At 39.6% G+C, this 26,131-nt stretch overlaps 2 protein-coding genes across 7 annotated transcripts; one reads left to right on the top strand and one right to left on the bottom strand.

Moving 5' to 3' along the window:
• Positions 1-742: 742 nt before the first annotated feature.
• On the bottom strand, positions 743-3,705 carry mrpl27 (mitochondrial ribosomal protein L27). Of its 2 annotated transcripts, none has more exons than XM_085283647.1 (4): positions 3,594-3,705; positions 2,987-3,115; positions 2,463-2,530; positions 743-1,416 (listed from the first exon to the last, which is right to left on the bottom strand). In XM_085283647.1, the coding sequence occupies exons 1-4, from the start codon at positions 3,631-3,633 to the stop codon at positions 1,210-1,212; spliced, it is 444 nt and encodes a 147-aa protein (XP_085139773.1). In that variant the 5' UTR covers positions 3,634-3,705; the 3' UTR covers positions 743-1,209. The 2 variants fall into 2 exon arrangements, with proteins under 2 accessions (XP_085139773.1, XP_085139772.1); XM_085283646.1 differs by having other exon boundaries at positions 3,579-3,682.
• Positions 3,706-7,433: 3,728 nt separating this feature from the next.
• Positions 7,434-24,416, top strand: eme1 (essential meiotic structure-specific endonuclease 1). Of its 5 annotated transcripts, XM_085283328.1 has the most exons (10): positions 7,488-7,512; positions 7,601-7,710; positions 8,360-9,072; positions 9,239-9,366; positions 9,531-9,620; positions 10,964-11,085; positions 13,298-13,436; positions 15,238-15,353; positions 15,462-15,651; positions 23,817-24,414. In XM_085283328.1, the coding sequence occupies exons 3-10, from the start codon at positions 8,382-8,384 to the stop codon at positions 23,991-23,993; spliced, it is 1,653 nt and encodes a 550-aa protein (XP_085139454.1). In that variant the 5' UTR covers positions 7,488-7,512; positions 7,601-7,710; positions 8,360-8,381; the 3' UTR covers positions 23,994-24,414. The 5 variants fall into 5 exon arrangements, with proteins under 5 accessions (XP_085139455.1, XP_085139454.1, XP_085139453.1 ...); XM_085283329.1 differs by lacking the exon at positions 7,601-7,710 and having other exon boundaries at positions 7,434-7,512; positions 23,817-24,416; XM_085283327.1 differs by lacking the exon at positions 7,488-7,512 and having other exon boundaries at positions 7,552-7,710.
• Positions 24,417-26,131: the final 1,715 nt, after the last annotated feature.

Here is a 26,131-nt window from a genome sequence, read left to right as displayed (position 1 = left end):
TTTCAACCTGCTTTTTCTCATTAATGGAGTCTTGCATGGTGAGCATGCACACAAGCCATGGTGGTTGAGGTACTTACTGTTTTCTTTCTTTTTTTTGCAACAAAAGATCCAAAGATTTTGAAAGTACTCATTGGTTTTGCCCATCATGAAACCTTGGTAACAAGATACCTTATTAAGGCCATCACCTGGGACTGAACCAGCTGATATTAATGTGCACTAAGTGGCAGGATTGTTTTTTAATCACTGATAGATTTCAGCTGGTGTCATGACTTTTCACACCTTCCTTCCTTTTTTCTATGTTTAATACACTTTCCCTGTGTCATTTTTCCATTATTAGACATAATTTATTGACACTTTTGGTTTGATTCCTTTGTATGTTTGGAGCGGATGAGCTGATACTGACGTCTGGTGAGAATTTAATGTCATTAAAACCTTTAGAAATATATTTACTTAGAAAATTGGTGGCATGTTCAATTACCTGGTGTAAGGACACTATAGTTGACCCTGTTGCACAACTATAACAATAGCAGCAGATCCCTCTGTCAGTAAACAGAAGCCTATTCACAATCAAAGAGTAAGGACAAATGCAGACAAGTCATATCTCCTATACGACTTTGTGCAATGTCTAGAAATAGATTTATTTTTTTTGCCCCTTTAAAAACTTACATGGGTACCTGTAGAGTGCTTTTCTACTCTGAAAACTCACAGCACTTAAACACAATAAGGCTCTTGACACAACTCATTCAATGTAAGACTTTCACATAGAAAACTTTAATACACTAAATATATGTATATTCAGTATGACACCAATGATGCCTCAGTTCAGTCTGATGGGAATTCCTGTGTGAACTGAGTCCAGTTTACAATCATAATTTACTCTCTTCACTTTACTTGTCATGTACTGTACATTTATTTTCATCACACTTCCTGTATCATGGACTACTGGAATGACACCATGAAATATTGGATTCATACCAGTTTTACCTCTCGTCTCAAAGACTTATACCGAACAACAGATGTCTTTCTTCATTTCTGTTTTGTAAAGAAATTGTAAAATTATTTTGTTTATAAGTCAGACTGAGAGAGTCGTGTAACTCCAGGGATCCCAGGAAAGATCTTTGAGGTCAGCAGCCATCCTCTTGAAATCCAAGTCAGGGTGAATCCTAAACAATCCTGACCAACATATGAATGAGCTCTATGTGCTCAGTTTTAGACCATGTCCACTAGCTTGAATTTACCCTCCTGCTTGACTGGAAGGACATTGATGAAAGTCTTGTAGAGGACGGCTCCTCTTGGCAGCTTGGTGATGACCTGAGTAGCCTCTGGGCTCCGTGGTGCTGGGACATAGACCTCCTTAGTGAACCTGACATAGCCATCCTCCAGAGCAAAGAGTGTCTTGTTGGTTCCCATTCCAACCTTCAGGGCAAGGAAAAAGGACCAGCAGTGAAACAAGATGAAAAGCAGTTACACCAGCTCTTCACTGTCTGCCACAGCTCACTAGGGATGGGTATTGATAAGATTTTCACGATTCCATTTTCGATTTTGTTTAACGATTCGCTTCTTTATCGATTCTTATTTCTAAAAAAGGAGAACACTAAGGTCGATTAGCTTAGAACTTTGTTTTAGATCTTCTCTTTGAACAACTTTTAACATAAATTATTCTGTAGCAATTACACAAGAATATCCAGTAATGTCTACAATTAAACACATTCACTTACTGAAAATCATCTGCTGTGGCAAATGGGTGCAAGGCTTTGACCACAAACTGAGTCACTGCTCGGTGACATTCGTCTATCCTGGCCTGAAAGGAGACGCTAACGGTAGACTGCAGCGAGAACTGCCAGCATCTGAGCCAGACTCTGTCTGTCTCTCTCATCATGGTCACCTAAATGCACAGTAATGGCAGGTTTTGTAATAAGGCAGATCGCGCTAACATAATATGCACTGTTGATTATTTATCTGCCGCATTAACGGGAGAGGACGTGCAAATGTTACCGCTGCTGCTGGGCTGAGATTCACGAGTCCGGAGCGGAATTAAAAACACGACATTCATTTAAGGTCATTGCGTGTTTTGTGAGCAAATGCTTTTGCATATTCATAGTGTTTCCTCCCTTAAATGAAATATCTACTTTGCAAGTTGTCCTGTTGTCATCTGTTCTCGTAAAGTATAACCAAACTTTTGTGCGTTTGAGCTGCTTAGGCGTCGTGTTTCCTGCCAGGTAAATGACGCTCCGCAACGTGGTGACGTCATTCGGAGCGACTGGAACCGATAAGGGAATCGTTTGCAAAAATGGCAAACAATTCCAAGGAATTGAAACAGTGGGAACCGGGTTTCGATACCCATCCCTACAGCTCACAGTGCCACATGGAACTAACTGTTGACAGTGTGGTGTTAAGATGAAACTTTTAATTCTAGGCTGAAAGTCCATCACACCAACATTTTTGGATAGTGTGCAACTTACATGAGCTCCTGGGTGATACCGCATCAGCCTCTGTGTTGCAAGGATGTTACCAGCATGGACAAAGTTTCCTACCACACGGAAGAGGGGGAAAAATAAAAAATGAATTCCAGCCCCGACCTTTTATGCCAATTCTAGCTATTGTATACACTTCTTGCTTACGCTATGAAAAGTCAAATTCAGCAATGCCACCAGTTTTAGAAGCCATCAGTGACATGTGTCAAGTGTCTGTATTGCTGTATCACTGCATTCTTCTGAATTTCTCAGTCTGACAAATGCTGCTCATATCATAATAACAAAAGCTAAACATGAAACCAATATAAACTAAACTGAATTGAGCAGACCCATTCTGGAAAAAACCCCACAAGCAAACATTAAAACTAAATGCTAATAAAAACTAATGGAAAGCACAAAAATACATTAACTGTCCCACATCCTGTTAACTTCACCTGCACATCCCAATACTGCAGGCTAGAACAGGTCCTAACTTGGAATACAAATATATGGATATAATTGTTTGCTGCTACCATCTTGTTTCTTGAAGCCATATCTTCTTCCAGGGCTCTTTCCTCCGAGGTTCTTGCTGCTGCCGCCGGCTTTCTTAGACGCAAACCTCACCGAGTCCAGCAGAGAGAGCTGACCAGGTACCAACAAACCTGAAATCAGAAAAACAAGCGCGTTCACTTGAGTTTTTTTCGCTTTAAATCCAGTTTCGGCACGTGACACAAATCTATATGTAGGACATGATATTGCCCCACTATTATGCCCTGACTGTTACCTAGCGGTATGAGGTCTTCAATCAACACACAGGGTTAGCTTACAGTGAACACGATCTACATTGCATTTATTGAGACGTGTCCCACGTATCTTAAACTAGCAGAACTGAGGAGAATCAATAAACTGCATCAACAGTGACGTGTACGTTAATATTTTAAAAGAACAAATCCTATTCGCTCTTCATTTGATCTGCATCGTGACATTCAGCGCTACCTCACATGCAGACAAGTTAGGACACAGTGGTTGCCAAGTTACACTTCGACAGAAGCACTTGCGCAAACTTCAAAGCCGCTCGTGTGAGCAGTAATCTGTAATGTCCGTTTGAAAGTTTGCCGCACTCACTGAAATGTTTGATACCTGTTCTGGACTTGACCATTAACGACACCAGCGTAGCCATCTTGAGCAATGTTGCCTACGTCATTCACCCGCGTCACATCCGTTTACCTTTGCTACGTTCAAGTTCCTCAAGAAATACAGAAAAGTCCGAAATAGAGACCAAAATGCACTACTTCTTCTTCTGTTAAATGAACATATAAGTATACCTGTCCAACCTGTATTGCAGTTAAGATACGTGATTTCAGTTGACAAATAGATGCCTTTGTTTGTTTGTACATATGTTGAATAAAGGCTTGTTGGAAAAAAACAAACAAACAACTTATTCTTCTTCCTTCTGCTATTTCTGTTGGCGGTTTTCAAACAACGACGGTGCATTACCGCCACCATTTGGTATGGAGTGTGGACCGAAATTACTAAAAAAAAACAACAAAAAAAAGAAAAACCCATGGTGTGTTAAAGAGCACAATATGGCCTGCTGAGACACTTCTTGAGCTCTTTTGAAATAAATCAACAAAGTCCAGTTTCATTTTCATGTAACCAAATTTTTGGATTAGCTGTCTTCTCTCAACCTCATATTTCCGATAATGCACTAAATCACGCTCTATGGTCTCATCTTCTCTATTGCTGTCATATTTTCCTGTATAATGCTATCCTATTAAAAATAATGTGCTGTTTAAACCTGTATGCCCAAGTCAAAGATGTGATCTTCTCTATGCTGTTCCTTCCTGTGCTTCTCCTCTCTCCTACTTTCCTTTGGATTTTGTAAAACCAACCTTCCTTTTCTTTTTTCATCCCATTGCTTTTTCCACCTCTTTTTCATTTTCTTATTATGCTGTTTATATCTGTCATGCTGACACTGAGTGACTTATTGTGGCTTTCTTTCCTGTTCTGTCATTTCAGAATCAAAATCAGAGAGACTTTATTAATCCCAGAAGGCAATTGAGTTGTCATAGCAGCAAATATACAACAAAGATCAAGCGCTCATAGAAAATGAGTGTAGAAACCAATGACTGTAGAAAACACAGTCATTGTTAGAAACAGGCACGGTGGTTAGCACTGTTGCCGCACAGCAAGAAGGTCCTGAGTTCAATTCCACCATCAGGCCGGGGTCTTCCTGTGTGGAGTTTGCATGTTCTCCCCGTGTTTGCGTGGGTTCCCTCCGGGTACTCCGGCTTCCTCCCACCGTCCAAAAGACATGCAGCTTGTGGGGATAGGTTAATTGGATAATCCAAATTACCACTAGGTATAAATGTGAGTGCGAATGGTTGTCTGTCCCTGTGTGGTAGCCCTGCAACAGACTGGCGACCTGTCCAGGGTGTACCCCGCCTCTCGCCCCATGACAGCTGGGATAGGCTCCAGCGCCCCCCGCGACCCTGAAAAGGATAAGCGGAAGCGAATGGATGGATGGTAGAAACAGAGATTTAATTTCCTTTAATTCCATATTGTGCTGGTACCCACAAAAGTAACCCTAAGTCCCATCAAACTGACTCTGTAAAGTGTTTGATGAATCTGCATTGTATGTGAGTTTAAAATAAAAACCGGGTCCTTTTTCTTCTGACCTGATCCAGATTAAATTGAGTTGCTTTCCTACTCACCATCCAGCCAAAGCTCTGTATTCCTCTTTTCTCTATTTCCCAGCTAATCTTGGATGATCTTGTTCATGTCCCTGTAGATTTGCCCAGTAGTTGAGTGTTAGCTGCTCTCTTCGGATTTTATCCTGCTGAATTATATGCTATACACCTGTAATCTAATACCTAACTAATAGTAATATTTGACTGTCTGTTAAAAAGACAGAAAAATACAAGTACAACTGACCATTTATACTAGTTAATAGACCTTCTCTCCACATCATATGCTTTTTCTATGTAAAAGAAAACTGCCAATACACCTGTGGCTTAAGGATGCTGGATCCACATCTCCCTCTTCTAAAACCACTCTGATATTTCGCCATAAATCCTTTATCCTTTATTTATATAGTATTTCATTTTTCATTCTCTCCATTATTTTGCAGACATTAGATGTTAAAGTTATTGGTCTGTAGTTTCCTGGTTTTGGTTTCCTTCCTGGTTTATGTAAACCATTGTATAACAAACCTGATCCTTTGTCTTTGCAAACGGTATATTCAAGAAATCCTTTGTGTCATTTTCTAGATCTGTAATGCCTCTACCTATTTTCCCGTCGTCACTATTGTTATTTAAACGAACTTTAGCAAAAGTTTCTACTAGCACACCTGCCTTCTCTTCATGATTCTCTGCTGCAGCTTCCTTGTCATTTTTAATGGTTCTTCTTACATTAGCCTGTGACCTTTTATGTTCAATAATATTCTGAGAATTCTGATTCCTTTTTAATATCTTAAAAGCTTTATTTCAGCTCTTAATTGCTTTATCACATTCCTTTGTTCCCTCGGGTACAATCTTCTTTTTGCTCTTATCTTCTTTCTACTCTGGTTTGCTGCTTCTTGAATAGCATTGCAGACAGAAGAATTTAAATCATCATTATTAACATTCATAAATTTTTTTTTGCATCTGCTGGTCACTAACAAGTCTAAATGTCTTCCAATCTGCAGAACTAAAACATCGCTTTTTGTACGTCGCCTGTATCACACTCCTCTGTAGTTCTGTCATTTCCTGCTCTTGTTTCTTTAACTACCTGCCATGAAGAAACACATACCAGTGAACCTGATACTAATGTGAGATCAACTGGTTATTCCGTACCATCGAGGACATTGCTTCTTGTACCACTTCCATCATTTAGGCGTACCAGATTTTTCTTCTTCTTTAATTCTTCAGTTACTGCTCCTTTTTGATCATTATGTTTTATTTCTGATGTAAGTGGCCTGAAATGTTGGGATATTAAAACAAAAAGATACAGACACAACTGCTATTAAAAGACTTCCATCTATAAGGATTTTAGATAGTGTGACCTCTCCTAACCTCTTTTTCAGTTCGTGCAAAAAAATTATTGGGCTCAACTGCACCCCCCATCCTCCTTGCTGAATTTTAGGACTATTTTAAACTCTTCTCTTATAATCTCTTTCCAGACCACACTACCTTCGTCTGAACTATTTCCTCTAAATTTTTGTTTGCTGCTCTGTGTTCCTAATAAATTTCCATCCACTCTTCTGTTTCTCTCTTCGTGACTCCTTTTCACCAACCGGCATCAACTCTCCCTAATCCATGTCGTCCTCATCCTCTACCTGAAATGTCATTCTAGTCCAGCCACACACCAGCTTATGCCAAGCGCAAAAATCTGTGATCCAAATCAGGAGGGCGTATCGATCCAGTTATTGATACCAAAATTGGTATTGGCATTAGATCAGCACTATTGCAATAGGATCAATACTTTGTTTCTGTCCTCCAAGTTCAGCAAATAGCCCACTGAATTGTGTTAAATCTATTATTTATTAGGAAATGAAAAAAATACACCTCAAACATGGACTATGAAAAATATCTCACCCTTTTGTATTGACTGTCACAACTATTTTATATAGCACATTTAAACAACAGAAGCTGACCCAACGTGCTTTATAAACACGCCTATTTACATTACAGGTCTCAAAGAACCCAAATTTTGAAATACACCTGTGTTGTGTTTTGTTGTGTTAACTAAGTATTGTAGAAATTAAATTTCTGAGTGATTTAGTGGTCGATGACGATTCATCTCATAAATCATTACACACTGCACTTCCCTACATAAGCTGCCTTTATAAGTTAAAAGTATCAGTACCGGCAATACTGACCCTATATTTATTTGATATCGGATCGATACCGACGTTTGCAGTATTGCACAGACCTGACGTAGTCCAAAAACCAAAAAAAACTAAGAATCACTTTTGTTTGTAGTTTAAATCTCGCGCCGTCACGTTCTTTCCGTCTGCAAACCTCTACTTCTACACGCACGACTACTATCTCTACTACTGTTAGGGCCACATTAAAAAAAGGTTAGTTTCTATTTTGGGATTAAGGTCGATACTTTGAGTTTAGAAACATTATTTGAAAAAGTTTTTCTTTTCTTAATGTGGCCACAAGACCCGGCCTCAGTGTCCACGGAAGTTTCAGAAAATCTTCGCCCTCGGGGAACCCCTGAATGCATCATTACCCGGGGAAATCAAACAAGTCTCGCAGTTCTCTGTGTTCGGGTAAATAAATAAATAATTTCTCGCTGTAGTTTGAAGTTAGAGCGAATAGTTAATTTTTTTTCTTATCTATGCTGCTTCTTTATTAACTACTTAATTACTACTGCCTTGTAATTTCAAAGAGTTAAGCGAACCGCAGTAAGTGACGCGTTAAGCTAGTCTGCTAACCTTCAGCTGATGCCTGCAGTCGGGTAAAATGTGCTCGGGTTGTCCTTCCTGATCGTTTCTAAAAGAACATTAATGTCGTGCCAAACTCAATTTAAAAAGTAATTTCTTTATCGCCAGGTCCTGTTTGGTTAGACACAGCGTAGCTGTAAGTTGGATATTCAATTAAGTGAGAGAAGTCAATAACGTTACACCAAGCGACTCCTATAATTGGCCTTGCTTATCTTCTAACTGCAGAAAACACTACGGTGGGCGGTAACAAGCACTGCGCACTGTTTATTCAAATAAGAATTTCACTGAAATAAGGCTTGCTGGTTGGACTGTGTTCAAGTCGAATTTACGAAAACGCCTTTACCTGTTGCTTTAGGTTTTGATTTTCAGGTTTACCTAATAATTTGTTAATTATTTAAGAAGCATAAAGACTTTTGTTTCAAATCTTGTTGAGTGATGATGCTCTTGTTGTTCTTGTGTCACACAATATGTACAGTAACCTCCGTGGACATGTGATCATGGGCAGCCAAAGTGACTGCACCAGTGACCCAGATGAGGAGCTGCCTGTGTTTGACTTCCTCCAGCCAGCCTCCCACAGACGTGCAGAGAAACCAGACTTGGTCGACTTTGATGGTTCTGATGCTGCAGCAGCAGCTGTCTCCTCCCCAGGGAGGGGGAGTGGTGGCGTGTGCATGGGAATAGCTAATGTAATGATAATCAGCAGCAGTTCCGATGATGATGATGCACCTTATGTTCCTTTGGCACAAAGAATCAAGGCAAGGCGAGACAATGTGATTAGCGCCTCCACCATCGTGACTAACGAGAACGATGCTGAGCACTGTTTGCCGCTCTGTCTGACCAGCTCACAGTTTTCTGGCCAGAATGGCTTTTCAGAGTCAGAGTGCCCGCTCGGCTCACATCAGGTGAGAAAAATGAGCTGTGGACAGGAGCTTCCTCTGAACGGAGCAAGGAACACAGACACTTCTCCTTCCAAGAGGAAACTTGGCAAGCGAACGGTTGAGGAGATCCAGGCCTCCAGGGAAGTGGCTCTGAGTAAGAGGGAGGCTAAGAAGAGACAGCAGCCAGACAAGGATGTGCTCAGGGAGGAACGAGAGAGACAGAAAATGGAGAGGAAAGCTCTGGCAGAGGCAGCTAGGGTCCTGAGGCCAGAGGAATGTATCAAGCATATGGTGGTGGTGGTGGATCCAGGTAAAAAGAAAACATTAAATTATACTTGGCAATGTAGATAAATGCAGATCATTACAAATTTTATTTTAAACTGCACATGCAGCCAGTCTTTCATCTGCAGTATTATTGAAGTCATTAAATGTGCTAATTGTGGCTGTAATTGTGCTGAGTGTGTTTGTGTGTGCAGCTCTCCTACAGCTGGAAGGAGGCGGCACTTTGCTGGCCTCGTTACAGGCTCTGGGTTGTAGCTGCGCCATCAAGAAACAATCCCTCCCACGCAGTGTGAGCTGGATGAGAAGAGCTCCCTGTGCGCAGGTGATAAGACACATGCAATATTTTTCTCTTTACCTCACTTTACTCAAAGTGAAGCATGAATGTGAACTTGTCAAATTTGCCGTAATTGCCATAAATGAATGAGAAGTGGTTTCATGAGTGCTTATTTAGCAGTAACACCTTTTATTATCTTTGCCATGTTTCAGGGAGATGAAGGAGCATCTGTACCAGAGGCCAATGTTGTGATACAGATGACAGTGGAGGACTTCATTACTTTGATCCACAACTACGTTCAGGTTTGTTGTGGGTGCTGATGGTATGCTTGAAGGATCAACAGAGCAGAACCACTGCTTCTTCTACTGACTTCTGACTTCTTCTACTGTTTAGAAGAAGTCTAGATGAAGCATAACTGCATCTGATCAGAAACTAGGCGAGTTTAGGAACAACAGGAGGAAAACGGAGAAGGCAAGCGCCAATTAGAAAATGACATTAGGTAATGTTAAAGGAGTTATGTATTTTGGCCATTAGGGTAAAAAAACCACACAAATGATAAAAACTTCCATCGGTCCATTAAAAAAAAAAAAAAAAGATCAGATGGTTCAAACCATAAAAATTCTCTGTGAGACAACAGTAACCATAGAACAATAAAAATACGAGGATGAGTGTGAAAATATTTTGAGAAAAATATTTATTTATTCTTTACTTATTTAAGAGGGTGAGTAACATACTTCCCTTGACCTACAACCATTCATGTAAGCACTATTTAACTTTTTTCTCTGCTTGTTCTATCGCAGTGCTTTCTAACATTCACACACATTCATACTCCAATGGCTGCATTGGAACTTTGGGTTACTATCTTGCCCAAGGATATTTGGCATGGAGACTTGAACAGCCAGAGATTGACCCACCAACCTTCCGATTAGTAGCTTTATAGCTATTGCTAATTTCTACCCTTAGAAAACCAGTGGCACCTGCAGTGCTGCTTATATGTACAGCTAGTGTGAGCTTAAACATTGATGACATCCACGTTTTGTACATCAACCAAGAAAATTAGATTATGCTAAACATGTACAAATGGTCAACTCCAAGCTAACGAATTCCCCATAAAATGTAAATATGTTTAAAAAAATTACAAATATTTTCTGAAACAGGTAGTTTTAGCAGTAGTTTTCAACAAACCTTACTAAGACTAGGGTAAATTATGTATTTGTAGCCAACTGTTTTCAGTAGTGGATTCATATATTCTTGGTGGCATAGAATGATTTTTGTTGCAGAAAGACACTGAGATGAAAGGTGTTGTCTTATTTATGTTTTTTAAATAACATGTACAACACTGGAGCTTCAAGGCACAGAGAAATAACAGGTATGAGGCTTTCAATATTCAATACACACAATCATAAATTGTGTGTATTGAATATATTGTAATTGTGAGCGTGGCGAAAAACTGACGCAGAAAATTGCTTGTGCAGGACATGGCAAACAAGAAAATATGTTATTACATGTAAGAAATAAAGGTAAACGTTTACATAATTTTCATTCTTGTCATTAGTTGCATAGTATAATTAATTTGAAAGAGTTCTAATTGCATATCAATAGAGTTAATTTCTTTTCCTAATATCTACCTCCCTGTCTAATCCAGAATGAGAGGCATGGCAGATCAGACTGTGGGTCCACATTGACATCCTGGGTCCAGGAGCAGCAGAGGCGTCACCTTGGCAAGACCCTTAGCCTAGCAATTATTGAGCTTGAGAAATACTTCAGGTAAGGATTTGAAGGTTGAGCTGTAGAACATTTTAAAGGATAATTTGGTTATTGTTGCTCTATAGTATGTGCTATCGTTGTATTTAGCCCCTCTATTAATGGGAAAGTTGTTCATCTGGCTCAGGATCCATTGGATTTTAATTAATTTAATTATGAAGTTCCACAGGGTTCCGTGGTAGGACCAATTCTGTTTACATTACAAATGCTTCCCTTGGGCAGTGTAATTAGAAAGTACATTTTCACTCCTGTGCAGCTGACTTTATCTATCTATGAAACCAGGTAAAACAAACCAGTTAGATAAACTGCAGGAATGTCTTCATGACATAAGGACCTTGATGACCTAAAATGTTTTGCTTCTAAATTCAGCTGAGGTTAATGTACTCGGCCACCAAAAATCTCAAAAATATGGTCTCTAACCAGGTGCTTACTATGGGATGGCATTACTTTGACCTCCAGTAACTCTGTGAGGAATCTTGGAATCGGTTTTCACCAGGATATGTCCTTCAATGCACGTATTAAAAAAATATGTTTGACTTTCTTCCATTCACAATATCTCTAAAATTAGAAACACCCTATTTCAAAGTGACACTAAAAAACTAGTTCATGCATTTATTACTTCTAGGATGGACTACTGTAATTTGTTGTTATCAGGGTGTCCTAAAAAACTCCCTGAAAAGCTTTCAGTTGATCCAAAATGACTGGGAAAGAGAGCATATTTCAGACGATATTAGACTGGAGGCTTACTTATGATTCCCAGAAAATTTAAGTAAAAAGTAAGAAAGTAGAATGGGAGGCAGAGCCTTCAGCTTTCAGGCCCCTCTTCTGTGAGACCAGCTTCCAATTTAGATTCAGGAGACAGACAGCCTCTCTCTACGTTTAATATTAGGCTTCAAACTTTCCTTTTTGATAAAGCATATATTTAGGGCTGGATCAGGTCACCCTGAATCCTCCCTTAGTTACACTGCAATAAGCCTAGGCTGCTGGGGCAGTCCCATGATGATGAGGTTTTCCTTCCCACTGTCACCAAAGTGCCTGCTCATAGGGGATCATATGATTGTTGGGATTTCTCTGTATTTCTTTGTGTTTTTGTCTTGTATTTGCGTCTTTGCCTTACAATATAAAGTGCTTTGAGGCGACTGTTGTTAAATTGAATATATCACCAAATAGATAATCTCTCAGGCTTTATTACTTTTCTTTCTCACTATGAAAAAAACTTTTTTTAATGATCACTGCCAGAAACAACACCACCCAGTCATGAAAGCTCTTATTAAAACCCATTTGATGTAAAATGCAAAAGAATATTTTTTTGAAACCTATCTTCTTTAATGTATTTTTCAAAAGTATCATGATCCATTTTAAAGTTGGGACCCCCCCCCCCCCCCCCCCCCCAAAGGAAAAAAAGGCTCATTTTTTAAGTTGAATAATTTAAAAGCCCTATGACTTTGACTACATCAACACTTGTGGTGGTATCTGTTTCTCAGGAGGCAGAAGGTCAGGAGATTGATTCCACATGCCCAAGTGTCCTTGAGCTACATGCTCACCCCAGAGCAATGAACTGTGACTGTGTGGGTCTGTCAGTAAGCTGTATGAATATGTGTGTGAATATGAATGTGGCTGGTGGCAAGAAGCACTTTGAGTGCTCAATTAGAGCAGGAAAGCTGTATGTAAACACTAAAGTAACATCTGGAACTGAATAAAAAACTGAAAGATACTGAAATTAAAATGATAAATATTTACCAAAATTGGGAAATTAATGTATTACAATTACCAATTAAATACAAAATACAAATAAACGAGTACCCCCAATTAATCAAAATCTAAAAATGATACAATAAGGAACTTAAATGTACAATCAATATATGCAATGAGGTGGTAAAGATTTTCTGTATCTTTGCGACAACCGAGCTAAAACGCAGAGAATGGTCTGTCCATTACACCGGTTTTATGGTCCTACAAAGGTGTCTCTTTGTGTAACTTGCATAATAGTATAGAGTAAAGTGCTTCATAAAGTGTTTAAAAACAACAAGGCAAGCACTCAGAAACTGCATAACTGCGGAAACACATGGCTGTCTGAAAATATGGCAAGCATCACTGTGTAATCTGGAAAACCTCTGGTGGAAATGCTGTGAGGAATAGGTGTGAAGAGAGTAAATGCATCAATGAAGGTCCTGAGCATTAATGTCTAAAATGACCAAAAATGTTTTTTCCCAAGATCACAGAAATCACAAAAACAGAAGCATTTTCGAGAGGCTGTTGCAGGGGAGGAGACGGGGGGAAGTAAAGCCAAGAGGAGAAAGAAGAATGGTGGAGCTGGTGTACTGCCTGAGGTGTCGCGAGTTGACGTAGAGGAGGTAGGTTAGGTGGTTGACACAGGACAATTTATAATTATATAGAAAAATATAAAATTAAAGAGCTTTTGTATTAATTAAACAATTCCCACGCACTGAATCAATATATCCCTTAAATATAATAGTGGATAATGTGTGAAAAATGAACGTACATGGCCATGTGTGGAAAAAGTGATTGCTACCCCTAAGAAATCACTTAAATGGAAACTGCATGACAAAGTGGAGTAGACCAAAAGATCCTAAAAAGCCAGACATCATGCTGTAATCCAAGGCAAGTCAGGAACAAATGAGAAATAAAGCCATTGAAATTCCAGTCTGGAAGTAATAAATGCATGAACTAGTTTTTCAGTGTCACTCTGAGACAGGATATTGTGCAAATGGAGGAAAGCAGTCTTACATATTTGTTTAATATGTGCATTGAAGGACATGTCCTGGTCAAAAATGACTCCCAGCTCCCTCACAGTGTTACTGGAGGCCAATGTAATGACATCCATAGTAAGCATCTGGTATGATACCGTATGACTTTTAAGACCGAGTACCAGAACGTCAGGGTTATCTGAATTTAGAAGCAGGAAATTAGCGGCCATCCAGGTCTTTATGTCTTTAGGACATTCCTGCAGTTTAACTAATTGGTGTGTGTTATCTGGCTTCATGGTTAAATAAAGTTGGGTGTCATCTGCATATCAGTGAAAATGTGTGGTATGCCCTCTAATGATACCTCCGCTAAGATAGGACTGCCTTTAACATTCTTGATCAGTGATGAACAGTAAGATATTATAGCTTTACTAGTTATCTGCTTTAATCTTTTAAATTAGGACTACGCTTCCTCCTCATTGTCATCCAGCCGTCCTGTTTTCCTGGCTGCTCGGGACAGTGTTCTGGGGGAGACGCTACCTTTTGTTGCACCGGCTACAGGGGCTTGCCTAACCTGCGTTTTTCAAGGGTGTGAAGCTGGGTCTCAAATTCAGTGATATTGGCCTCCAGGACTGCAAACACACTACACTGATTACAAGTATCATTATTGCTACAGGAGACCAAGAAGTAAACTAAACATCTGACACAATGAGCAGGAAAATGCAGGAGGAACAGGTGTAGAGGCCATGGTACTAGCAGGTTTGCTATGAGCTAAGCTAGTGAATCCCTAAATACAGAGTGAGTGAATATTTTAAATTAAATAATTTAAAATGTAAAACTTCTTCGTGTGTTTTGGATAAAGTGTGTGAAAATGACACTGTGAAATAGGATCTTATCTAGTTTTTAATACAACTGGCTATACAAATAAGCTACACAAAAACACCACTGTGTTGTAACAGGAAGTGATACCCTACCGCAGAGAGAGCCAACACCAAGCGGAGCGCCATCCAAAGGAACGTCAGAGTGACTCACTGACAGCTATCGCAAACGCTTGATTGCTGCTAAGGATGGGCCAACCAGTTGTTAGGTTTAGGTTCAGTGCCACGTAGGTCTGCCCCCCCCCAACAATAAACACCTGCATTTTGCATTTACTTGTGCTATTTTTGTCTAATGTTTAATGTTGAAATTTGTTTAATGATGTGAATCATTAAGTGTGAGAAACATAAAAAAGGGGAAATGAAGAAGGGTGCAAACACTTTTTCACACCACTGTAAGATGTTTATTTAGTTTTTTTATATCGGTCTACAATTTCAAGGATCTCTGGCTGCAGTGGCAAACATGTTGATTTATACTGAAGAGTCTGGTGTGTTTTCAAGGGGCAAATTAAATCATGGTTACTATTTTGCTTAGGCTTACAGTGATTCATGTTTGTTTTCTGATATCCCTTCAGGCAATGGTGCATCTCCAGCTTCACACTGGTGTCTCAGTCTGCTTCTTTTGTACCTGGAGGGACTTCTCGGATCACATCACCATGACAACCAAAGCAGTTGCAGAGGCCCCTTTCAAGTGAGCAACTGTTTTTTTGGGGTTTTTTTTTCTCTCTCATCACAGTTCAGCTTAACACCACCTCTGCCAGATCAAACAGTCATTTCCCATGTTTCCCTGTTTTTTCAGGAGAGAGAGGGAAAAGACTGGCTTTTCCTTCTACCTAGAGAGTGAGTGGGCAGGGGGCCAGCGGGTGGATAGAGGTGGTAAGGGCCTGCTGCAGGTGTGGAAGAGACAGATCCAGCAGTTCAACAGAGTGAGCCCAGACATGGCTGCTGCCATCTTGGCAGCTTATCCCTCTCCACAGCTGCTCAAGAAGGTACAAGCTTGATTATAGCAACAGCTTACTGACAAGGCCGTGGTGAAGAATATATAATTCTGCCTTTCTGTTTTACTCCTGCTTCTGTATGTAATTAGAACAGTTCTATCAGATTCTTCTAACATGAAAAAATATTTTCTATTCTTATGGCAACAACAACCCCGATTCACAGCTTGTAAGGACTTAAAGGATCCACTGCTAACCTCTTATTGCGTTGCTCAGAACACAGTTGCAGAGAATTATTAGGTTTTTCACTGAAGTTCCATATAACGGAGCTCTGCTACAGTCTTTATGTTAAGGCAGGTTCACGTTGACTGCTTGAAAGTCAAACAATGTAATGTAATATTTGATCATTTTATTTACAGACTCTGAGGTAATTTTCTTTTTAACTTTTCTTTGATGGTTTGAAGTCCTTTACTTCTCTGGATTATCTTCACGTTTGTCATTCATTGAGTTGAGTTATCTTTATCTAATATTAGAATTTGATCCTAAACATTAAAAATATGTTCAGTAGACAAAAATATAAAATATACAAAAAACATTACATTACAGTAACAATCTTGTATATTTTTGATAAGCTACATACCTGATACTTGACGAGAGTTAGCAACTCCAAGTCTGATGCCAGGCGTTCAAGTTGGGGATGGATTGCTGCCTCAAGTGGAGCAAGTAAAGTGGGAGAAGAGTGGAGTAGGACACTGACAGATGGAGTGATGCAGGTGCTGTACTGGTCTGTTGTGCTGAAGAGACAGCTGAGCGTGAAAGCAAAGCTTTTGATTTCAATTCAATTCAATTTTATTTATATAGCGCCAAATCACAACATAAGTCGCCTCAAGGTGCTTCATAGATACAGAGAAAAACCCAACAATCATATGACCCCCTATGAGCAAGCACTTTGGCAACAGTGGGAAGGAAAAACTCCCTTTTAACAGGAAGAAACCTCCGGCAGAACCAGGCTCAGGGAGGGGCGGGGCCATCTGCTGTGACCGGTTGGGGTGAGAGAAGGAAGACAGGATAAAGACATGCTGTGGAAGAGAGACAGAGGTTAATAACAGATATGATTCAATGCAGAGAGGTCTGTTACATAGTGAGTGAGAAAGGTGACTGGAAAGGAAAAACTCAATGCATCATGGGAATCCCCCGGCAGCCTACATCTATTGCAGCATAACTAAGGGAGGATTCAGGGTCACCTGGTCCAGCCCTAACTATATGCTTTAGCAAAAAGGAAAGTTTTAAGCCTAATCTTGAAAGTAGAGATAGTGTCTGTCTCCTGAATCCAAACTGGAAGCTGGTTCCACAGAAGAGGGGCCTGAAAACTGAAGGCTCTGCCTCCCATTCTACTTTTAAATACTCTAGGAACAACAAGTAGGCCTGCAGAGCGAGAGCGGAGCGCTCTAATAGGGTGATATGGTACTACAAGGTCATTAGGATAAGATGGGGCCTGATTATTTAAGACCTTGTATGTGAGGAGCAGGATTTTGAATTCAATTCTGGATTTAACAGGAAGCCAATGAAGGGAAGCCAAAACAGGAGAAATCTGCTCTCTCTTTCTAGTCCCCCCTCAGGACTCTTGCTGCAGCATTTTGGATTAGCTGAAGGCTTTTCAGTGAGTTTTTTGGACATCCTGATAATAATGAATTGCAGTCGTCCAGCCTGGAAGTAATAAATGCATGAACTAGTTTTTCAGCGTCACTCTGAGACAGGATATTTCTAATTTTAGAGATGTTGCGCAAATGGAAGAAAGCAGTCTTACATATTTGTTTAATATGTGCTTTGAAGGACATGTCCTGGTCAAAAATGACTCCAAGGTTCCTCACAGCGTTACTGGAGGCCAAGGTAATGCCATCCAGAGTAGGAATCTGGTTAGATACCATATTTCTAGGCTTTTCAGGGCCGAGTACAATAACCTCAGTTTTATCTGAATTAAGAAGCAGAAAGTTAGCGGCCATCCAGGTCTTTATGTCTTTAAGACATTCCTGCAGTTTAACTCATTGGTGTGTGTTATCTGGCTTCATGGACAGATAGAGCTGGGTGTCATCTGCAAAGCAGTGAAAATGTATGCTATGTCTTCTAATGATACTGCCTAAGGGAAGCATGTATAATGTAATCAGAATTGGTCCTAGCACTGAACCCTGTGGAACTCCATAATTAACCTCAGTCTGTGAAGAGGACTCTCCATTTACATGCACAAATTGGAGTCTATTAGATAGATATGATACAAACCACTGCAGTGCAGTACCTGTAATACCTACAGCATGTTCTAATCGCTCTAATAGGATATTATGGTCGACAGTATCGAATGCTGCACTAAGGTCTAGCAGGACAAGCACAGAGATGAGTCCACTGTCAGAGGCCATAAGAAGATCATTTGTAACCTTCACTAAAGCTGTTTCTGTGCTGTGATGAGCTCTGAAACCTGACTGAAACTCTTCAAATAAGCCATTCGTCTGCAGATGATCTGTTAGCTGTTTGACAACTACTCTTTCAAGGATTTTTGATATGAAAGGAAGGTTGGAGATTGGCCTATAATTAGCTAAGACTGCTGGGTCTAGAGATGGCTTTTTGAGTAAAGGTTTAACTACAGCCAGCTTGAAGGCCTGTGGTACATAGCCGATTATTAGAGATAGGTTGATCATATTTAAGATCGAAGAATTAATTAATGGCAGGACATCTTTGAGCAGTTTTGTAGGAATGGGGTCTAAAAGACACGTTGATGGTTTGGAGGAAGTAATTATTGAAGTTAACTCAGAAAGATCAATTGGAGAAAAAGAGTCTAACTTAACATCAATGGTACTAAGAGTAGCTGTAGATAATATTACATCTGTGGGATGATTACTGGTAATTTTTTCTCTAATGATAAAAATTTTATTTGTGAAGAAGTTCATGAAGTCATTACTAGTTAACGTTAAAGGGATGGTTGGCTCAAAAGAGCTCTGACTTTTTGTCAGCCTGGCTACAGAGCTGAAGAGAAACCTGGGGTTGTTTTTATTTACTTCAATCAGTGACGAATAGTAAGATGTTCTGGCTTTGCGGAGGGCTTTCTTATAAAGCAGCAAACTATTTCTCCAGGCTAAATGATGATCCTCTAAATTTGTGACACGCCATTTCCTCTCCAGATTACGAGTCATCTGCTTTAGGCCTGGAAGTTTGAGAATTATACCACGGAGTCAGGTACTTCTGATTAGAGACCTTAGTTTTCACTGGAGCTACAGTATCCAGAGTCGTACGTAGTGAGGAGGTGAAATTATTAACAAGATAATCGACCTCTGTTGGAGTAGCGTTCAGATAGCTGCTCTGCTCTGTGTTGGTACAGGGCATTGAAGATGATAACAGTGGGTGGATTATATTCTTAAACTTAGTTACAGCGTTTTCAGAAAGACATCTACTTTGATAAAGTCTACTCTCCACCGCTGTGTAATCAATTATTGTAAATGTTATCAGGAAATGATCAGACAGGAGAGGGTTTTCAGGAAACACTGTTAAATGTTCAGTTTCTATGCCATATGTTAAAACAAGATCTAGAGTGTGATTAAAGTGGTGGGTGGGTTGTTTTACATTTTGAGAGAAGCCAATTGAGTCTAATAACAGACTAAATGCCATGTTGAGGCTGTCATTTTTAGCATCTACATGGATGTTAAAATCACCCACAATAATTATTTTATCTGAGCTCAGAACTAAATCAGATATAAAGTCTGAGAAATCAGACAGAAACTCTGTGTAAGGCCCAGGTGGACGATAGATGATAACAAGTAAGACTGGTTTCTGAGTTTCACAGCTGGGGTGGACGAGGCTAAGCATCAGGCTTTCAAATGAATTAAAAGTCTGTCTTGGTCTTTCATTAATTAATAGGCTGGTGTGAAAAATTGCTGCCACACCGCCCCCTCGGCCTGTGCTTCGAGGTTTCTGGTAGTTAGAATGACTCGGGGGTGTTGATTCATTTAAACTAACATAATCATCCTGCTGCAACCAGGTTTCTGTAAGGCAGAGTAAATCAATTTGTTGATCAATTATTAAGTCATGTACTAACAGAGACTTGGAGGAGAGAGACCTAATGTTTAATAATCCACATTTCACTGTTTTACTCTTTGGTTCAGATGTGGATACTGTATTGTTCTTTCTTTGTAATTGTTTATGTTTAAGTTGTTTGTTGCTGGTTTTTAGTTTGTTATTTGTCTTTTTGGAAGCTGACACAGTCTCTATGGAGATGGGTTTTTGGGGGGGTAGCAGGAGGAGAGAAGCTGCAGAGAGGCAATAGCAAAATTCTGAAAATGTGGTACTATAGGAAGCAAATGTATCAAGGTTGTAATTCTTCCTGAACTGATGAGAATTGCATACATATACAAGTCTTCTCATCTGTTTTTTTTAGTGCTGTCAGCGTTGATCTTGTTAAAACGACGTTAACGGCGCTAACGTGTTGACGCCGTGTGTCGCCCGCGCACGGGGTGATCCACGCTAACTCGCTAACGGAGATTTGCCGCGTTAATGCGGTTATTGTGTTAATGTCATTTTAATGAGATTAATTCTGACAGCAATACTGTTTTTACATGTTGATAAAAGATGATGGCCATAAGAAAACTACAAATGGCACAGCAAAACTACACGAGGAAAATGGCCCCATGTAGTTTTTGATGTTAAAGGCATCAAGAGTTGGGTATGAAGGCATACTTTACATTTCTGGTATTGTGACGTTTTTAGTTCCTACCCTCAGCTATGGCCATGAGTGATTAAAAGAATAAAACACACACAAATGAACTTCCTCTGAGGTGTGTGTGGTCTCAGTCTTTTTAGGTGTATTTTTTGCCAAATGGGTGTTTTTTAAAATCCACAAATATTTACCACAACATGAAATGGTAGGGGACCAATAACTGGAATCATTAATAGTAATGTGCTTTCAGAAGTCCTACTGCTTGTTTTTATGTTCTGTCTCTGGCTTGTGAAGCCAATTTTGAATTATAGGGGCCCTATTATACAGTGGCTTGCAAAAGTATTCGGCCCCCTTGAACTTTTCCACATTTTGTCACATTACAGCCACAAACATGAATCACTTTTATTGGAATTCCATGTGAAAGACCAACACAAAGTGGTGCACACGTGAGAAGTGGAACGAAAATCATACATGATTCCAAACATTCTTTACAAATAAATAACTGCAAAGTGGTGTGTGCGTAATTATTCAGCCCCCTTTGGTCTGAGTGCAGTCAGTTGCCCATAGACATTGCCTGATGAGTGCTAATGACTAAATAGAGTCACCTGTGTGTAATGTAATGTCAGTACAAATACAGCTGCTCTGTGACGGCCTCAGAGGTTGTCTAAGAGAATATTGGGAGCAACAACACCATGAAGTCCAAAGAACACACCAGACAGGTCAGGGATAAAGTTACTGAGAAATTTAAAGCAGGCTTAGGCTACAAAAAGATTTCCCAAGCCCTGAACATCCCACGGAGCACTGTTCAAGCCATCATTCAGAAATGGAAGGAGTATGGCACAACTGTAAACCTACCAAGACAAGGCCGTCCACCTAAACTCACAGGCCGAACAAGGAGAGCGCTGATCAGAAATGCAGCCAAGAGGCCCACGGTGACTCTGGACGAGCTGCAGAGATCTACAGCTCAGGTGGGGGAATCTGTCCATAGGACAACTATTAGTCGTGCACTGCACAAAGTTGGCCTTTATGGAAGAGTGGCAAGAAGAAAGCCATTGTTAACAGAAAACCATAAGAAGTCCCGTTTGCAGTTTGCCACAAGCCATGTGGGGGACACAGCAAACATGTGGAAGAAGGTGCTCTGGTCAGATGAGACCAAAATGGAACTTTTTGGCCAAAATGCAAAACGCTCTGTGTGGAAAACTAACACTGCACATCACTCTGAACACACCATCCCCATTGTCAGATATGGTGGTGGCAGCATCATGCTCTGGGGGTGCTTCTCTTCAGCAGGGACAGGGAAGCTGGTCAGAGTTGATGGGAAGATGGATGGAGCCAAATACAGGGCAGTCTTGGAAGAAAACCTCTTGGAGTCTGCAAAAGACTTGAGACTGGGGCGGAGCTTCACCTTCCAGCAGGACAACGACCCTAAACATAAAGCCAGGGCAACAATGGGATGGTTTAAAACAAAACATGTCCATGTGTTAGACTGGCCCAGTCAAAGTCCAGATCTAAATCCAATCGAGAATCTGTGGCAAGATCTGAAAACTGCTGTTCACAAACGCTGTCCATCTAATGTGACTGAGCTGGAGCTGTTTTGCAAAGAAGAATGGGCAAAGATTTCAGTCTGTAGATGTGCAAAGCTGGTAGAGACAGACCCTAAAAGACTGGCAGCTGTAACTGCAGCAAAAGGTGTTTCTACAAAGTATTGACTCAGGGGGCTGAATAATTACACACACCCCACTTTTCAGTTATTTATTTGTAAAAAATGTTTGGAATCATGTATGATTTTCGTTCCACTTCTCACGTGTGCACCACTTTGTGTTGGTCTTTCACGTGGAATTCCAATAAAAGTGATTCATGTTTGTGGCTGTAATGTGACAAAATGTGGAAAAGTTCAAGGGGGCCGAATACTTTTGCAAGCCGCTGTATGTATGACAAAATTGACATATCTTCTGTTGCAAACCACTTTCTCCCAGTTGTGCATCTCTTGTGTTTTTGGAAGCTGGCGCGTTGTGCTGTCACTGCTACCGCTGGGTTGAACACTTAGCGTACCAGCATGTTGTTGTTAATTTTTTTACCATGATTTTATTGACTTTACTCAGTTTGTATTGCAACAGTTGGAAAAGATCACTTTGTTGGGGTAAAAAAATCTTCTGGTTTTGACATCTTCTCTTCCTATATTAACCCTTTAAGACCTACCATAGAACCAAGTCCGCCAGAGCTTATATTATATTTTACGTGCTGTAGTGCCATTTTTGGGAGCATTTCAAGTTGCTATACATCAATACAACCATTACAGCCTAAATTTTAATAATATGTATGCATTAAGTGCATAGTAATTACATAAATTGCAAAAAAGTGCAATAAACTACAAAAAAATTGAAAATCGTTTTTGTTTTTTTTTAACATATATTTCTAGTTAGAGAAATTTAAGAGGCTTATCCCTCAAAACTGTAAATACAAAAAAGTTGCACAAAATAGTTTCCCACCACAGGAAATTTATTTTGAGTGTCTTCATAGTTTTATTTTTGAAATACACCAATTACTGCAGGAAAAACGAAAATAAATATTATAATGCAAATTTGCAAAAAAGCAGCATATGCATCAAAATAAACTATTTCCAACAGTGCAATATGAGTCCTAAGCATCCCAGAAACGACACAGAAAGTCATAAAGTCAAACATAACTTTTAAAAACACCAGTATAGGCTCATGAGGCCCTGATGGTAAAAAACGACATTTCCGCGAAAATGACGTCACTTCCGGTTTCGGGCAGGTCATGGCGGACATGCGATAGTTCGCGCTGACGTCTATTCCAGCGTAGGAAGTGTTATGAACAGCTGATCAGATCGGCAAAGCCTGTTTCTGGAATATTATGTTTTTGTTGCTGCAAACGCTTTTTATGCAGTTTTTGCAAAGCTATATGTGGAAGAAAACTGTGACCGAGGACAAGCTGATGGCATAAGATGCAAGTACAACTCCTCCGGTTTCATATGCAAAAAAAATTATTGCGCTAGCTTACGTGGTTGCAGTGCTACTGGGATTTAAAAGTAGTTGCGCAAAACGGAGCGTGCCCCCTTCTACCGGTTTTAAAGGGTTAAGTGCTGATGTAGAGGTATTTCCTTGGGTAATGACATCTATGGTTCAGAAGAATATTACAGTACCTATGCTGAGAATCCAGTTCATTCAAGCACCTTAAATAGAGTACAAAGCATTTTTTTTTCAAATCCTGTTGATGTGTGATCACCTCTATTTGCTCTATCCTGCATAAATTTGTGTCGGCTTGCGTCTTTTCATAGACTTTGCAAGCAAAACAATTACATACAAACTTCACTTTGTGTTTGGTCTGTGGTCATCATTGGAGGTGGCATGAAGAGCTTAGGCTTTTTTATTACTTTATTTATCACAATGTTAAGTGCAGCCAATAAGATTTCTCGGATGTGAGTCAACACATCACAAGGCACATCTGCAAACATGTCAGTTTATTTGTTAATACTTGATATTTCCTTGTCTGTTTGTAGGCTTACAACCTGTGCAGAACGAAACAAGAGAAGATCTCTTTGCTCTCTGACCTTCTGATCCGGAGAGGAGAAGGTGTCACTTCCACCACTCGTAGGATTGGTCCGGAGCTCTCCAGACGCATCTTCCTGACAATGAGCTCCTGTGATCCAGAACTGAGTCTAGACTCTAATCTCTGAAATTTGAATTTGATTTTGTGGCCCACCTGCTTTGATTTGGCAGTTTGTGGTCATATCTTTGAATTTAATGCTATGTAATTAAAGTTCAGATTTTTAAAACTTTTATTTATGTATTAAAGTTTTATTCAAATAACAGTTTTGAAGACCACTATAAGATATGCACATCAACCATACTAAATTGATTCTGGGGGAAATTGTGTTACAGCTCACTTTAAGCGTTAGTGAGGTGACTGATTTTAATCTTTGGCACTGTTTTATTTACACATGTATTCCCTCCCTGCTTCATAGCATTGAAAGACACCTTCAGTTGTGATAACTTTGAAGTGAGATGACGGGTATTTCAACATGTGTTTCAAATAACTCAAAGACCAAACCTGCCATATCAGTCTAAATCATGTTTCACAAAAATGTAAGAAACATATTAAATATATTATTGTGAAATTAGAACAGTCACAATTTATCATCTCATCCACATCTGTTTCCAATCACTGGACCTTAAGCCTCACCCACAGTGCTCAGGTGGCACGCCCCAACACAATGATATTGACCAATCAGCTGAAAGGAAAAGATTTCTGGTCAAAATTCGTATTTGCAAGTTGAAACTCAGAAGCGAGGGAACTTGAGCGCAGAGTTTTACGCTTTGTATCTGTAAACAGACCTTAACAAAAAAAATGTGTAACTTGTGTAATTTTTTCCATTTTCAAACAAATCTTTTTTAGACATACGCAAATTCTTATCTATATACAAAAATTGTAGATCTTGACAAAATGCACAAAGACACAATTTTCAGATATTTTTGTTTACAAGGTTACAAAACTCAGTTCACAACTACACAGTCTCATTTACAAGTACAAAATATGACCACAATTTGAGCCCATTACGTGTGAATAATGTAGAAGTTTGTGGAAAATTGTAGCTGACTAAATGTCACTAGTTGGGCATAGCTTTGAGCCTTTGAAGCTTCAAATGCTCTTTTGTTACAATGAGAAAGATGTATTACTCTATCCAATGCTTCATCTGCCCATCTGTAGTCCAAGTGGATTTGAGGTGTCGCAAACACCTGTCTTCCCCTTTGTCTTCTCCAGGAATTTTGGGCATGAGAATCAGAACAGTATTTAAGGGTTCTGAGAGAGACCAATGAATAAGTTGGGTGGGGGTATGTGGTAGCACTCGACTTAAGCGGTCAAAGAAGTGCAGGAGACCGATGCTGTCCAGTGTAGCAAGTGATTTATTCACCATTTTGTGGCCCAAACAATATTTACAAAGAAACTCAACTCTATAATTAACTCAGTTCAAATAAACATAACTGAACTTAAATCAACAGAAATTAAGGTCAAACTGCACACAGCTACACTGACCTGAACCTTTTTTCCCCCGAAACACCTGAGTTCTTCTGCTTAAATAGTCCACTTAACCAAACAATTTCTCCTCTGGAGAGTGATTATATTCAAACCTCTACTACTCCTCTTTACTGGCAACATAAACTCTGGTGTAATCAATACATATTACAACAATAAATCTATTTCTTCTCAAACCCTCTAAAATCAACTTTATTAAATTATAAGAGTTCTTCCCCTTCTGCACTTGGTCTCTTCCTGTGACCTCAAACGAACCCAGAAGTTATAAAGCAGGAAGTAAAACTACATTTCCTCCTTTTGCTTCTGGAAGACAGGTAGGTAAGGTAAGTTCTAAACAAGACCAATTAACAGTTGAAATAAAGAACATGTTAACTTAACAAACTTGTATGAATTGATTTAAACCAAGATGTTATATAATCTGTAAAAGTGCAGAACATAAACAAACCCGGGATAGTAGATGTTTGCCTATTGCAGATTGCATGTGAAATATGGTTAACTCAAAGCAAGAATGTTAACTAAGAATATAGACAAATGGTCTTCTCACCCACTTTGTCACAGGGTAATGCGTGGAGAGTTTGGGTGCGTTTGGTAATTGTAGGGTTACACGGTCTTATTGCAAATGGATTTACAGATGCTATTGGCTGATAGTTTTAATTATAAATTCTAATATATAAATGGTTACAGGGCTTAAATGGCTTTTAGGAAGTTTGGAAATACCCCCAGCATGTTATGTAAAGTGTGGCTCATTAGCAGCAGGGTATAAAAGGCTGCCAATTACCC

This window comes from Mchenga conophoros, linkage group LG8, assembly GCF_057382185.1.
Source record: "Mchenga conophoros isolate Kocher_MC1m ecotype Shallow Benthic linkage group LG8, M_conophoros_male_GT1.1, whole genome shotgun sequence".
NCBI classification, from domain to species: domain Eukaryota; kingdom Metazoa; phylum Chordata; class Actinopteri; order Cichliformes; family Cichlidae; genus Mchenga; species Mchenga conophoros.
The sequence above is the reverse complement of the archived record's forward strand: the minus strand, read 5'-3'. Positions and strand labels throughout refer to the sequence as shown.

Excerpts from the sequence above, each read along its gene's own strand:
- mrpl27 (XM_085283646.1), bottom strand. The coding sequence starts at position 3,633 with ATGGCTACGCTGGTGTCGTTAATGGTCAAGTCCAGAACAGGTATCAAA. Across the intron at positions 3,116-3,578 it reads AACAGGTATCAAACATTTCA|GTTTGTTGGTACCTGGTCAG; the intron begins GTGAGTGCGGCA and ends TTCTGATTTCAG. Across the intron at positions 1,417-2,462 it reads GGTATCACCCAGGAGCTCAT|GTTGGAATGGGAACCAACAA; the intron begins GTAAGTTGCACA and ends CTTGCCCTGAAG.
- eme1 (XM_085283329.1), top strand. The coding sequence starts at position 8,382 with ATGGGCAGCCAAAGTGACTGCACCAGTGACCCAGATGAGGAGCTGCCT. Across the intron at positions 9,367-9,530 it reads GAAGAGCTCCCTGTGCGCAG|GGAGATGAAGGAGCATCTGT; the intron begins GTGATAAGACAC and ends GCCATGTTTCAG. Across the intron at positions 11,086-13,297 it reads GAGCTTGAGAAATACTTCAG|ATCACAGAAATCACAAAAAC; the intron begins GTAAGGATTTGA and ends TTTTTTCCCAAG.